At 35.6% G+C, this 13,762-nt stretch overlaps 1 protein-coding gene across 6 annotated transcripts in view; it reads left to right on the top strand.

Annotated features, from left to right (window-relative positions):
- The window catches only part of Spec2 (CDC42 small effector protein Spec2), a 155,274-nt gene that overhangs the window by 134,387 nt on the left and 7,125 nt on the right, over positions 1-13,762 (top strand). For 4 of the 6 annotated variants that reach the window (XM_069844620.1, XM_069844619.1, XM_069844622.1 and 1 more), the window contains 2 exons: positions 7,828-7,927; positions 11,135-11,317. In XM_069844620.1, coding sequence (XP_069700721.1) covers positions 7,841-7,927; positions 11,135-11,317 — 270 coding nt within the window. In that variant the 5' untranslated portion in view covers positions 7,828-7,840. Of the gene's footprint in view, positions 1-7,806; positions 7,928-11,134; positions 11,318-13,762 lie in introns of all 6 variants that reach the window. The other 2 variants (XM_069844621.1, XM_069844624.1) reach the window with 1 other exon arrangement.

The raw sequence follows: 13,762 nt of genomic DNA, 5'->3' as shown, positions 1-13,762 counted from the left end.
ACTTCATTAGTCTCTTCCTTAATTATTTTTTCAGGGGTCCGCAGAAGATGCTCCTTTTTCTATTAAAAGCTTCCTTTGCCTTTGCTATCCTCCTTTTGACTTCCTGGCAGCAGCTCATGTTAATGCTTATAGTACACCCCAAGTATTTGAAGCTGTCCACTTGCTCTACTGCCTCATTTAGACTTCGCACGTTTACATTCTGCATTTTTCTTCCTATGACCATGGTCTTCGTCTTGTTTGCATTTAACTTCATCCCATAGGGCCGTATTCATAGACATTCTTAGCGCGGGCTTTCGGTGGATGATCAGCGAACTAACGTTTTTCGTGTTCATAAACCAGTGTTAGCGATATGATATGATAGGCCTATGAATCCTGTTAAGCACGCTCGTAGTGCGGGCTAGCGAAATGTCTATGAATAGCACCCTAAACTGCCAACAACGCCATATCGTCGGCAAATCTTATACACTTCATTTTTCTTGCTCTTTTTTCCCGTCATCGTTATTATTATTATTATTATTATTATTATTATTATTATTATTAATATTATTATTATTATTTTCATGTTTATTAATCCATCAATAAACTATCTCAGTGTTTTGTAATGAATAACAATAGTAATAATAATAATAATAATAATAATAATAATAATAATAATAATAATAACTTGACATGTTAACAAGATTGCGTCCACACCTGTGGAGTAACGGTCAGCGCGTCTGGCCGCGAAACCAGGTGGCCCGGGTTCGAATCCCGGTCGGGGCATGTTACCTGGTTGAGGTTTTTTTCCGGGGTTTTCCCTCAACCCAATACGAGCAAATGCTGGGTAACTTTCGGTGCTGGGCCCCGGACTCATTTCACCAGCATTATCAACTTCATTCCATTCAGACGCTAAATAACCTAGATGTTGATATAGCGTCGTAAAATAACCCAATAAAAAACAAGATTGCGGTGGACGTGATTTCGAATCCAGTTTGTGTTTATTACATTGCAGTCTTTTTGCGAGTTTTTTTTCAACTGTAATATTATTACCAAATATCAATCCCTGTTACTAACCTTTGTCCCGCACCATAGCTGTGTGAACTAAGGCGTTGTATCTTGAATTAGCGGTATTGAAGGAGCACTTTTTCGAGTGTCCTCATTTGGAAAATTTTCATGAAATTTTGGCCTGTGAATGGCATCGGTGTCAACCCAACATGAGGAATTTTGGTGAGCTACATTGAGTAACGGTATCTGGTTTTGAAATTTTGGCCAGTGACTGGGACCGGTGTCAACCCAACATGATGACGAATTTTGGGAGCTACATTGAGTAGCGAAATCTGGTTTTGAAATCTCGGCCAGTGAATGGGACCTGTGTCAGCCCAAATTTTGGGCCAGTATGCCAGTTACAGCGACTGGGGATCATCTTTCTGACTCCACGTTACATTCTTACTTGTTGTATGATCGTTCACCTCTGCTGAGACGTGTGGATGTCTGTTTGACGATATTGGGCCTACATAGACTGTTACACCAGGGATTTAATTGAATTAATTTTAATGTGGTTCTAGATGACCAAGCAATTGATATAGCATCGTTAAATGGCTGGTTGGTGTGTAATGTAAGTGCTGGACATTCGTTACCCCTAACATAGAAACAGCTTGGAAGTCTTTTTTGTGCCGGTGTTAAGGTCGCGATTCAAGAGAATGAATAAAGACTTATCTTAACGGGACTTATTTTTTTTTGTTGTCCTCTGTACAGACCTGCTGTAATTTATATCACTGGTGACTCCACAGTTTGCAGTATCGTGTCTCTCATGCCTGAGTCATCAGAATTACAACTGGGTTGCAAATGATTTTGTGTAACACCATTTACTCTGTCTCTTCTTATTTGGTTCATGGTTTTCTTCTCGGTCCGCCACACGACGTAAATATGTCTATGAGAAAGGGTCATGTAACTTATTAATTTGTCGACAGTGGGGCAGAGGGACATGTGTCAACTGAGAATACAGTATTATGAATCATAGTCACTCATACAATACTTTCCTGAAGAATTATTTTATTGCAGCAATAATTCTTGTTTGTTCTGAACTATTAAGTCGTGAAATGCAACACAATCCTCACTGAAAAATGATTTCGCAGTAAGCATTGACTACCTCCGCGGTCTGTTGGTCAGCATGCTGGCTTCTAGATCAGGAGGTCCCGGGTTCGATTCCCGGGCTCGGCTCTCAGTGTGTGAGTGTGAGTGTGCCGGGTTAATATTAATTAACCAATCATCAGGACTGTCGCTGGGCAGTAACCTGAACACATGTTTCAGCGTCACATTGTTGACAAGTAACTCCATCTGTTAGCACAATCATAAAGCATCTATTACCGCCGCGCTCTCATGGTTAACATTCGGCAGGTCTTTGAGCGGCCTCGTGCATAACATTCGGCAGGTCTTTGAAATTTAATTGTAGTATTGTTTTTCAATTTCTTATGTCGCCGCTCCAATCACTCGCCTCAATTTCGATATTGATGCTTCCATTATTAAATGACACCTACTTGTCTAATCCACGTGGACTAAAACCGAGGTGTAACGGTCAGCGCGTCTGGCCGCGAAACCAGGTGGCCCGGGTTCGAATCCCGGTCGGGGCAAGTTACCTGGTTGAGGTTTTTTCCGGGGTTTTCCCTCAACCCAATACGAGCAAATGCTGGGTAACTTTCGGTGCTGGACCCCGGATTCATTTCACCGGCATTATCACCCTCATATCAATCAGACGCTAAATAACCTACATGTTGATACAGCGTCGTAAAATAACCCAATAAAAAAACACCGAGGTTGCAATGTCTTGTGCTGAGGACGAACATTAGGGTATGTGAATAAAAATTATTGTTAAAGAGTTATTATTAAGAGTTAAGAATGTCAACGTACTCGTATATGAAATAATAATAATAATAATAATAATAATAATAATAATAATAATAATAATAATAATAATAATAATAGCGATTTAACAATATAACAAACTAGTGCTTATTCTTATCGAAGAAGTAGATGTGACAACGTGACGCTTAAAGTGAAACCTACAGAGCAACTATCGGTCGGCAAAATTATGTTTTAAAAACACACCGCCGACATGTTAAGCATGAGGCCGCGGCGATAATACCAACAACGAAAAAAAAAAACAATAAGCATTGATCTATTGTATTTTTATACAGCATATTTTTATACAGCATGCGGCAGAACAATCTTTGTCAACTTTTTCATTTGGGAGTTTTTCATCAACATTTTTCAACATATCTCCCCAGACTTCATCTGAGTGTCTATATTTAAAAGATTCTTTCTTTTTAAAGTCCCGATCAGCTTACTTAATACCGTAAGCGTGAAACCTAACCATTTTCCCCCTATTACTACATGTGCTAGTGGATTATAGTGATTTTCTAGTTGTCAGGTTGAATTTTCTTTTACCAACTTTGTTTCGAATTTCGAGTACTGACAGTTATTTTCTAACTGTTATGTTGGCAGCAATAGTTTTGGTTTGCAGTGAAAGAAATAGATGAAATGGAAGTAACTAGGCTTGTGAAATTTGAACGTAATTAATAATTAATTAGTAATACCGGTATTAATATTAATATCAATACGTAATTCAGTAGTGTTGCATTATGATTACAATTCAACATTATATTCAGTGGGTTCCGGTATAAATGGCTCAGCAGTTTGTATTTGAATTTCGTCCCGATCATTTGTATTTGGCCTATGTACATTTAGTAGTTGCCCAAAATAGTTTTTCCATCTGTTAAGGATTGAATGAGAGTCTGCATAAGACCTTTGGGGAGGCGGAGACATAGATGGGAGGATAATATTAAAATGGATTTGAGGGAGGTGGGATATGATGGTAGGGACTGGATTAATCTTGCTCAGGATAGGGACCGATGGCGGGCTTATGTGAGGGCGGCAATGAACCTCCAGGTTCTCTAAATGCCATTTGTAAGTAAGTAAACATACCCTTGCGCAAAGCAACCTGTGTGAGCGAGGTGTGCTGGGAATCCTTCACTGTTGCCTCATTCGGCTAACAAAGACCTCATCAAACGTTTTGTTTGTTGTGTAATCTGGTTCACACAGCAGCAGGTCAGTGCGCATGCGCCAGTCTGTCCTGCAGCTTTAGAATAAACATCTGATGGTGCGAAATATCGAAATATGGATTTCAGTGGAATCTTGTCTTTTCGTCACTGTCCAAAATGATAAGTAGTTTGCATATGTGTGACATAATTAAAGAGTGTTATCATCTTATCGTCTGTAGACAGTTTCTGTAATTTGAAGGGAATATTAAATAAATAACTACAATTACTATTACTCTGTAGTTTAGGAAGAACATTAAATATTCCTCATCTTAATTTCTTGCAGTCGTTGTTTAAGGGACGAGATAGCTGACATTTTGGTCATTTTTTAGGGAAAAACTTTTTTTTTACTTCAGTGCCTTTTCATTTATATATGTTGGCCAAATCTTATCAAAATAGTTATCCTCAAAATTAATGCTGTAGTTATATTTCACTATAAATTGCAACAAGGGGTCTGTTTCATAAAGTTAAGTTATGTTTTATTTAACGACGCTCGCAACTGCCAAGGTTATATCAGCGTCGCCGGTGTTCGGGAATTTTGTCCCTGAGGAGTTCTTTTACATTCCAATAAATCTACTGACATGGGGCTGTCGCATTTAAGCACACTTAAATGCCATCGACCTGGGCTGGGATCGAACCCGCAACCTTGGACACAGAAGGCCAATGCTCTGCCGACTGCGCCACCCAGATCGATTGTTTTATAAAAATTTACTATAGTATGTAGGCTACTACTAAACCTTGGTTATTAGTAGATTAGTTTTCTGGATTGTGTTTCATATAACTCCTAGAGATAAATAATTAATTCAAAATTAAAACTAGAACCCTACAAGCTTTGGATTGATATTTCATGAAGTATCTGTATACGGCGTACACAGTTAATATTGTGTACAACATGTAGAAATCCAGTTACTAATTTCTGATTGTTATAAATTTCCTGATACGTTCAATATGTGAACATTAAATGAGATTAATAAACATTTTTCTTGAAATGTAGGCTTACTTCCAATTATTGCTTAACATCACTTTACATACACAGGATGTATCAAGAGGTCAGGTCAATCCTTAAGGAGGTGATTCAGGACCTTATTTGCAACAAAAAATCCTTATACACTTTTTCAGTATTCATCCCCGTTTCCGAGTACGAATTTCACGTACCGTATTGATTCCACACCTAATAGACCTGTCTACTTGAGAGAAGGCAGGCTAATTGTCAGTTGTCTAGAGCAGATACTCAAAATGTCCTCCTCTCGCAAGACAGCACGTCGTCTGACCTCTCGCTGCACATTATCCAATCCATTATATAGTGTATGTATAAGTTATAAAAATGGCCAAATGGACTGATCGAGTTTTGGGATCACATTCTTCAATTAAGTGTTCAAATATTTCGTGAATACCATAAAAATGACACCCCTAGTGATAAGAGGTTGTATGCAAAAAAATTAAGTCTAGGTTAAAAATGTATAATATAGAAATTTCATCCATGGGCTATTTGTACCACGCAGCTTACTGAGTATGTAAATAACAACAAAGATTGTTGTCGCTTTCTCTGAGCTTGTTTGCGACACAAGACACCGAATCCTGGGATCTAACCTGCGTGAGAAATGGCCTGAATAGGTAATCAAGTTCAGACTTAGTGTGAAAGTATTGCAACCAATGTTCAAGTAAGTTATGTGTATAGAAGGAAATAAGAAGGATAAGAAAAGTCCTTTATAAGAAACAAGACTTTTTCCCTTTACTTACAGTATTTGAGTTGGGTTGGCTCTCGTCTTGTGTTATGCTATGTTATCTTCAGTATCGTGACTGGCCAATTATACTACTTGTTGATATCAAAATCAAAGTGTTATTTTATAACTATAATAATAATAATAATAATAATAATAATAATAATAGTTACTTTAGGCTTTTAGAGAACCTGAAGGTCCATTGCCGCTCTCACATAATCGGTCCCTATCCTGAGCAAAATTAAACTAGTCCCTGCCATCATATCCCGCTTCCCTCAAATCCATTTTAATATTATCCTCCTATCTACTCGTACGTCTCGATCTCCCCAAAGGTCTCTTTCCCTCTGGCCTCCCAACTAACACTTTATATGCTTTCTGGATTCGCCCATACATGCTACATGCCCAATAATAATAGTAATAACATTATGTATGTATGTATGTATGTATGTATGTACGTATGTACGTATGTATGTATGTATGTATGTATGTATGTATGTATTCACATTTCAAATGGGTATATACCCGGTGACAGTGGTAACTAATTACGCTCAATAAAGACAATAATAAACACATTTAATAAAAAATACAATTAATACTAATAATAATAATAATAATAATAATAATAATAATAATAATAATAGGGAGCATCCTAAATTAAATGAAGCAAGATCACTTAAAATAACATTTGAAATAAATCTAATTTGTATCTTAACCCTAAGTTCGAACTAAAACCCACGAGTATGATATGTTCATATCTGCACAAGTACCTTTCAACATTACACTCATTTCGCTGTCAACTCACTCACTGCACTGGAACTACGACACATTTCACTGATTCTATTCTGATTTCACTAACACTTCAAAAACATTTCACTGTTCAAATACTTTGCACTGCCACTATAAACTATAAAGCTTCACTTACACAACACACTTCACTGACACAACATACTTCTTCACTAATACAACACTTCAATAACAAAATATCAATTACACCCTTGAAATAGTGTGTATAATATACTACTGTCTATTAGTCCTTAAGCCTATTTTTAGTAGTAATAATAATAATTTATTTATTTATTTATTTAGAATATTAACGTGCAAAACAACAACACAAGGCCAATTAAAGACAACAGCACAAGACCAATAATAATAATAATAATAATAATAATAATAATATATTTATTTATTTATTTATTTATTTATTTATTGGTATTTGTGTGCTAATGAACAGCCGTTGACTAATAATAATAATAATAATAATATATTTATTTATTTATTTATTTATTTATTTATTTATTTATTTATTTATTTATTTATTTATTGGTATTTGTGTGCTAATCAACAGCCGTTGACTAATAATAATAATAATAATAATAATAATATATTTATTTATTTATTTATTTATTTATTTATTTATTTATTTATTTATTTATTGGTATTTGTGTGCTAATCAACAGCCGTTGACTAATAATAATAATAATAATAATAATATATTTATTTATTTATTTATTTATTTATTTATTTATTTATTTATTGGTATTTGTGTGCTAATCAACAGCCGTTGACTAATAATAATAATAATAATAATAATAATAATAATAATAATAATAATAATAATCATAATCATAATAATCATTATTTATTTATTTATTTATTTATTTATTTATTTATTTATTTATTTATTTATTTATTGGTATTTGTGTGCTAATCAACAGCCGTTGACTAATAATAATAATAATAATAATAATAATAATGCAAATCAAGATTTCAGGTATAACTCCCTGTAAAGTTGATTTGAATAATTTCGAGGGAATTTCCGGAACAATTTTTCCTTCGAAATTATTCAATAATAATAATAATTTATTTATTTATTTATTTATTTATTTATTTATTTATTGGTATTTGTGAGCTAATCAACAGCCGTTGACTAATAATAATAATAATAATAATAATAATAATAATAATAATAATAATACTAGTAATACAGCGATGCCGTACTGATATTTCTGCAGTTGTACCATTGTCTGTTGCAGGAGGCGTATCCTGATGTCAGGCTACCAGTCGGGCAACATGGCGGGGGAGATGTGGGTGCAATGGTTCTCTTGCTGCATAAACCAGCCCGCAGCGCAGCAGGTGATAACGTCACGCTTGCTTTTGTTAATACAAATTGTTTTACTCCACTGTACGTCTTATGTTTGAGTTTTCATTCTCTTTCTTTTTTCCTTCTCATCTTGTGTCTTGTCTCTCGTTATTCTATTTCTCTTCAGTAAATGGTAGTTTTCACTTAATAATGCCTCTGCAAGTGAATGAAGTCTCTAGTCAATAGGAGATTCCAGTTACCGGGTGTTCCACAGGCTCCTCTAAGTAGCTGCTCTAGACTTTCAAGTGGCCTGAGAAGAATTTTCCTATGTATGGTGCTTACGTAATTTATCCTTTGAAGAGCTGGAAAAATTCAAGTACCTTAGGGAAACACTAACATATTTAAATGACACTCGACAAAAAATTAAACACTGAATAAATATGGGAAATGCGTGTTATTATTCAGTTGAGAAGCTTTTGTCATCCAGTCTGCTGTCAAAAACTCTGAAAGTTAGAATTTATAAAACAGTTATATTACCGGTTGTTCTGTATGGCTGTGAAACTTGGACTCTCACTTTCAGAGAGGAACATAGGTTAAGGATGTTCGAGAACAAGGTTCTTAGGAAAATATTTGGGGCTAAGAAGGATGAAGTTGCAGGAGAATGGAGAAAGTTACACAACGCAGAACTGCACGCGTTGTATTCTTCACCTGACATAATTAGGAACATTAAATCCAGATGTTTGAGATGGGCAGGGCATGTAGCACGTATGGGTGAATCCAGAAATGTATATAGAGTGTTAGTTGGGAGGCCGAAGGGAATAAGACCTTTGGGGAGGCCGAGACGTAGATGGGAGGATAATATTAAAATGGATTTGAGGGAGGTGGATATGATGATAGAGACTGGATTAATCTTGCACAGGATAGGGACCGATGGCGGGCTTATGTGAGAGCGGCAATGAACCTGCGGGTTCTCTAAAAGCCGTTTGTAAGTAAGGAAGTATGCCGCTATGCATGGATACATCGTTATACAGCATGTCCTTAAACTTGTAGTTATTAGTTTGCATATAAGGTTGCTGTACTTAGTATCATTGATGGTACCTACTGTTCAGGGTTAAATATTTGGAAATTAATCTGTTTTATACAGGGTTTAATAGACATTAACGGCCATAATTATTGTATATGCACAGTACATATCGGTATACTGAACAAAATGTCAACCACTAATGTAGCTCAGACGGTAGCATGTTGATCCGAAGTTGCGCTTGGGCTGATGATCTGTGGAGTTTTTCTGAGGTTTTCCGCAACCGTAGGGCGAATGTCGGGTAATCCTCGGCCTCATGTCGCCATATATCATCTCACTTTCACCAATACGTTGACACTACAACATTGTTAAATAACCAAGTAAGGAAAAAAGCGAAATGTCTAGCGAAATTTAATTATTTCTTATAATTGTATTTTTAATTTGTAAAACACCATGTTTTTAAGATTGATAATAGTGTCGTTATTTGTTTACATTTCGACTGAACATGAATGCCATTGTCAGCGACCTTGCGCCTAAAATATATCAATTATATAACAAAGTAACAAACGACTGCTTCAGTGTAGGCCTATATATTGGACGAAGTAAATAATGACTGTTCTCATTTTAAGTTGACGCACTATTGAAAATGGTCGAATTTTTACCAGTTTTATCATTTTTTTATTTTCGCACAAAAAAATGTACTGTCATGAAAATTTCATCTCAGTATCTTAATTATAAGGATATTTTAATACAATTGGTAGTAGTTATGTTAATGCACGAGTTATGTGTAACCAAAACTTAAAATATAATTATTTGAAAAAATAAATTTTCTACGTTTTCAAGGACAAGTATTAATTTTATTTCTCAATGCTTAAAGCTAGACTGATGAAACTTGGCATACTTATTCATTAATATCTCTGTTGTGAAATGGAGCATTTGATTGGCCGTATTCAGCATAGTTTTATTTCTAGAGAATGATATGTAAAGCAGTATTATCCTTCTTATTAATGTTTGAACACTGAAGAAATTATATATTTTATTTTATAAATGAACAGATCGGGTAGGGCATTAATAATGCTCCATTGCACAAAATGCAGTGTGCTTTTAAGAAAAAATTAGATTAAAAAGAAAATAATATTTTTTTCTAGAAATAGGATTTTCACTAAGAAAATTAAAACAAAAACAAAAAAGGCAAAATAAGTTTAATTTTTTTTAAAAAGTGCTTATGAGAAAAGATTTAAATTTACAATGTGTAATTATGATATTCAGTAAAAATTCCAACACTAGCTCAAAAATTGTGGATTTTAGAAATGTCAGTAGTGCATTGCCTTAAAAAAGTTACTCATAAAAGACATTTTTTTCTGGGAAAATAGTGACAGTTACAGAAAAAACGTTAATTGACTTTTTCTTCAGTTACACTCCATCAGCATTATTTATTTTTTTTGGCAGTTTATATTGCATATACTCTATATTTATTCATTCATTCATTCATTCATTCATAGTGTTCTGCCCAAGGGTAGGTCTTTCACTGCAAACCCAGCATTCTCCAGTCTTTCCTATTTTCTGACTTCCTCTTTGTCTCTGCTTATGATCCATATATCTCATTGTCATCTATCATCTGATATCTTGCCCACACCTGTGGAGTAACGGTTAGCGCGCCTGGCCGCGAAACCAGGTGGCCCGGGTTCGATTCCCGGTCGGGGCAAGTTACCTGTTTGAGGTTTTTTCCGGGGATTTCCTCAACCCAATATGAGCAAATGCTGGGTAACTTTCGGTGCTGGACCCTGGACTCATTTCGCCGGCATTATCACCTTCATCTCATTCAGACGCTAAATAACCTAAGCTGTTGATAAAGCGTCGTAAAATAACCTACTAAAAAATCTGATATCTTCTTTTGCCCCGAACTCTTCTCCCGTTCACCATTCCTTCCAGTGCATCCTTCAGAAGGCAGTTTCTTCTCAGCCGGTGACCCAGCCTATTCCTTTTTCTCTTCCTGGTCAGTTTCAGCATCATTCTTTCTTCATTCATTCTTTCCAACATGGCTTCATTTCTTATTCTGTCTGTCCACTTCACACGCTCCATCATTCTCTGTATTGTGAAGTAAAATATGTCATAAATTTATCGTTTAATTTCATGTAAAAATATTCGTTACTTCACTTTCCTATGGGAACGATGTTGTAACTTTCTCCAAAAAGCGAACTCTAGCATTACTTGCTTCATGTCTGTGTTGTGTGTGCAGAGGAAGCGTGTACAGCAGCGGGCGAGGCGGATCGACCGCTCCATGATCGGGTCGCCTACCAACTTCCAGCACACGGGGCACATCGGCTCGGGGGATGTGGACATGGGCAACTCGCACCTGCGGGCCATCCAGAACCAGATGCAGTCCAAGGGTGGCTACGAGACTGCGTTCACCACTGTCAAGGTTAGCAGGAGGGTCGTGTGTCCTCTGAAATACTTCACATCAATCCTGGCTACAGCCACATTTTTTTACTATGCAAATTCCCTTACATTTAATACTCTAAAACTGAACTTCATGCAAATAGAGAATAACAAAAAAAACATTCATGAAGTGAAGAGCAAAAGTGGGCAGTGGAACTTCAGTAGGTTGCTTATGGCGCTTGCAGTCCTATCAACTGTAAAAAAAAAAAAAAAAAAACGAGTACCGTAACTCAAGGTTGGATACTTTGCTTCAATGTTTTTATATTTTAATTGAAATAGACTTAGAAAATTACATTTTTACGGAATTAAATATTTTTTTGATAATTTTATTCGCTAATTTGGGTTAAATAGAAGGTATTGGTCAGTGGCGTCTCGTGCATATTTCTTAAGAGGAGGAAAGAAATAATCTGTTAGGAAAGCGAGAACACTGCACCCACTCATATGTACATTTTACAAGTTCATTATCACATGCTTTTGAAGAATGTCAGTTATTGTAAAGTCATAGGCTACTACCATTATTGTTCAAAGCTGCCGGTGGCCGATTAATTTTTTTATGTTAAAAATAATGTAGTTTGCAGTACCTTCAATTTCAAATGTATCTGTACAAAACTGACAACTTGGCTGTTGTCCTATCTAGTAGACAATGAATGGAAGTGAATTTCAGAGGCCAAAAAAGGTCTGCGATACTAACATAGAACTACTTCCTCTTTGTTTTATATAAACCCAACTTCAACTTTCAGATATCCTCGAAAGTTTCAAGCCATGAATATAGCTTGTATAAAGTGCAATGAATATATTTTGATTTATAATTAAAAAAAAAGTTTATATGGTGACTTTCATAGCTTTGCGTTAAAACTGTTTTTATTGTGTCTCCTGCTAGATGTGTTATAGTCTGGTTGAATGCAAAGTCGTTAGATGGCAGCAGTAGCGAGCTTGCTGCACGACCAGTTTGTTTCTAATTCCCGTCCATGCGCTGATTCAGAGGAGGATCTCCTCCCTCTCCGTTCATTTACTTGCTTTAAAACTCTGCTTCTTTCTCTAGCCGCTAGTGCGCTGTTGTCTATGTGTGTTAACTGCAGTAGAGGAGGAATGGATTGACTTTCCTCTACACAAACAAACTCGCATCCTTCTCACAATTTTCTAGCAACACATGAGTGCGCGTGGCTTAAAACTCGTTCAACCGAGGTTTTCTTATAGCTGTGAACTTAAAAATTATCGAATCTTCCTCGAATTTCAAGGCAAGAGTTTCATTTGGTATTTACTTTCAAAAGTAGAAAATTTTAGGAGGACATTCCTCCCTTTCCTCCCCCGAGGAACCGCCTCTGGTATTGGTATTACTATGTTCAACAAAAATACTTAGGTTTCTCCTATTAAATTAAAAAAAAAACATGGAGCAAAGTTACCTATATGATGGAGAAATTTTGCACTAGTCTTCAAAATCAGCACTTAGAGTTGGAATATTTGTTATGGAGCATGGAATGACTTTCTTTATGACTTTTTCATGCATTTACAACAGTAGTCTGGTTTTCAGCTTGTTGAAAATCCAAAATGGCAGACTGATAATGAGATACTGCAGTTCTGTGAACTTTAAGATGATGCTGTATTAAAAAACATATATCCCACAGTGATACATCAGCTGATTTGAAATCTAGGTACTGATGAAACTTTTACCTAACTGAAGCAGTGTATGACCCCAAGGAGCAAAGTAACCCCAAGTTACACTACTTTTTTTTTAAATATTGTCAAGTTGGTTAAACTGTTTCTAGTGTTGACTCATGGAAACACGGAAGCATAAAGGGTTTGTTTTATGATGAGCGATTTATATAAAATATACTTAAAAAATGGCCTTCAAAATATGACTTTATAGCTTAAAAAATGACTTAGAAGTTACCTTTATTTTGATCTTGATACACAAACAATTTTCACTCATTACAGCATTACACTTTACATAGATTTTCAAATGTGAAAGAGTGGTGATTGTCAACTAAAAAAACTTTATGCATCAAGAAACTCCTTTCAAAATACAGGTGCATACAAACAGTAGCCTTACGTCACACCCTTCCTCACACCCTTTAAAGAATGTCTTCTCTTTCACATGAAAGAATAGAAATGAACACTTGCGGCTGGACCAGTCCAAGTTCGAAGCAAAACATATGTAGGGAGAGAAGGATTGTCACAGATACCCAAGAATTGCAAACTGTTTAGTTTTGAAGATTATGAAAATTGATTTTTAGTAATATTTCAATGACTATTACACTTTTATTGCGTCATACTATTTTTGACCAATAAAACGGTACGGAACAACGTGTTTCAACCAATCATCACTGCTTATCCTACACTTTTTTTCACCTCCCTAGCATTTTTGTTTTTATCACGTCCCTAGTATTTGTTTGTTTTTATCATCTCTCTAGCATTTGTTTCTTTGTTT

Source organism: Periplaneta americana, chromosome 2, assembly GCF_040183065.1.
Source record: "Periplaneta americana isolate PAMFEO1 chromosome 2, P.americana_PAMFEO1_priV1, whole genome shotgun sequence".
In the NCBI taxonomy this organism is placed as follows: domain Eukaryota; kingdom Metazoa; phylum Arthropoda; class Insecta; order Blattodea; family Blattidae; genus Periplaneta; species Periplaneta americana.
Note: the sequence above shows the minus strand (reverse complement) of the source record. Positions and strands in the feature narration are given on the sequence as shown.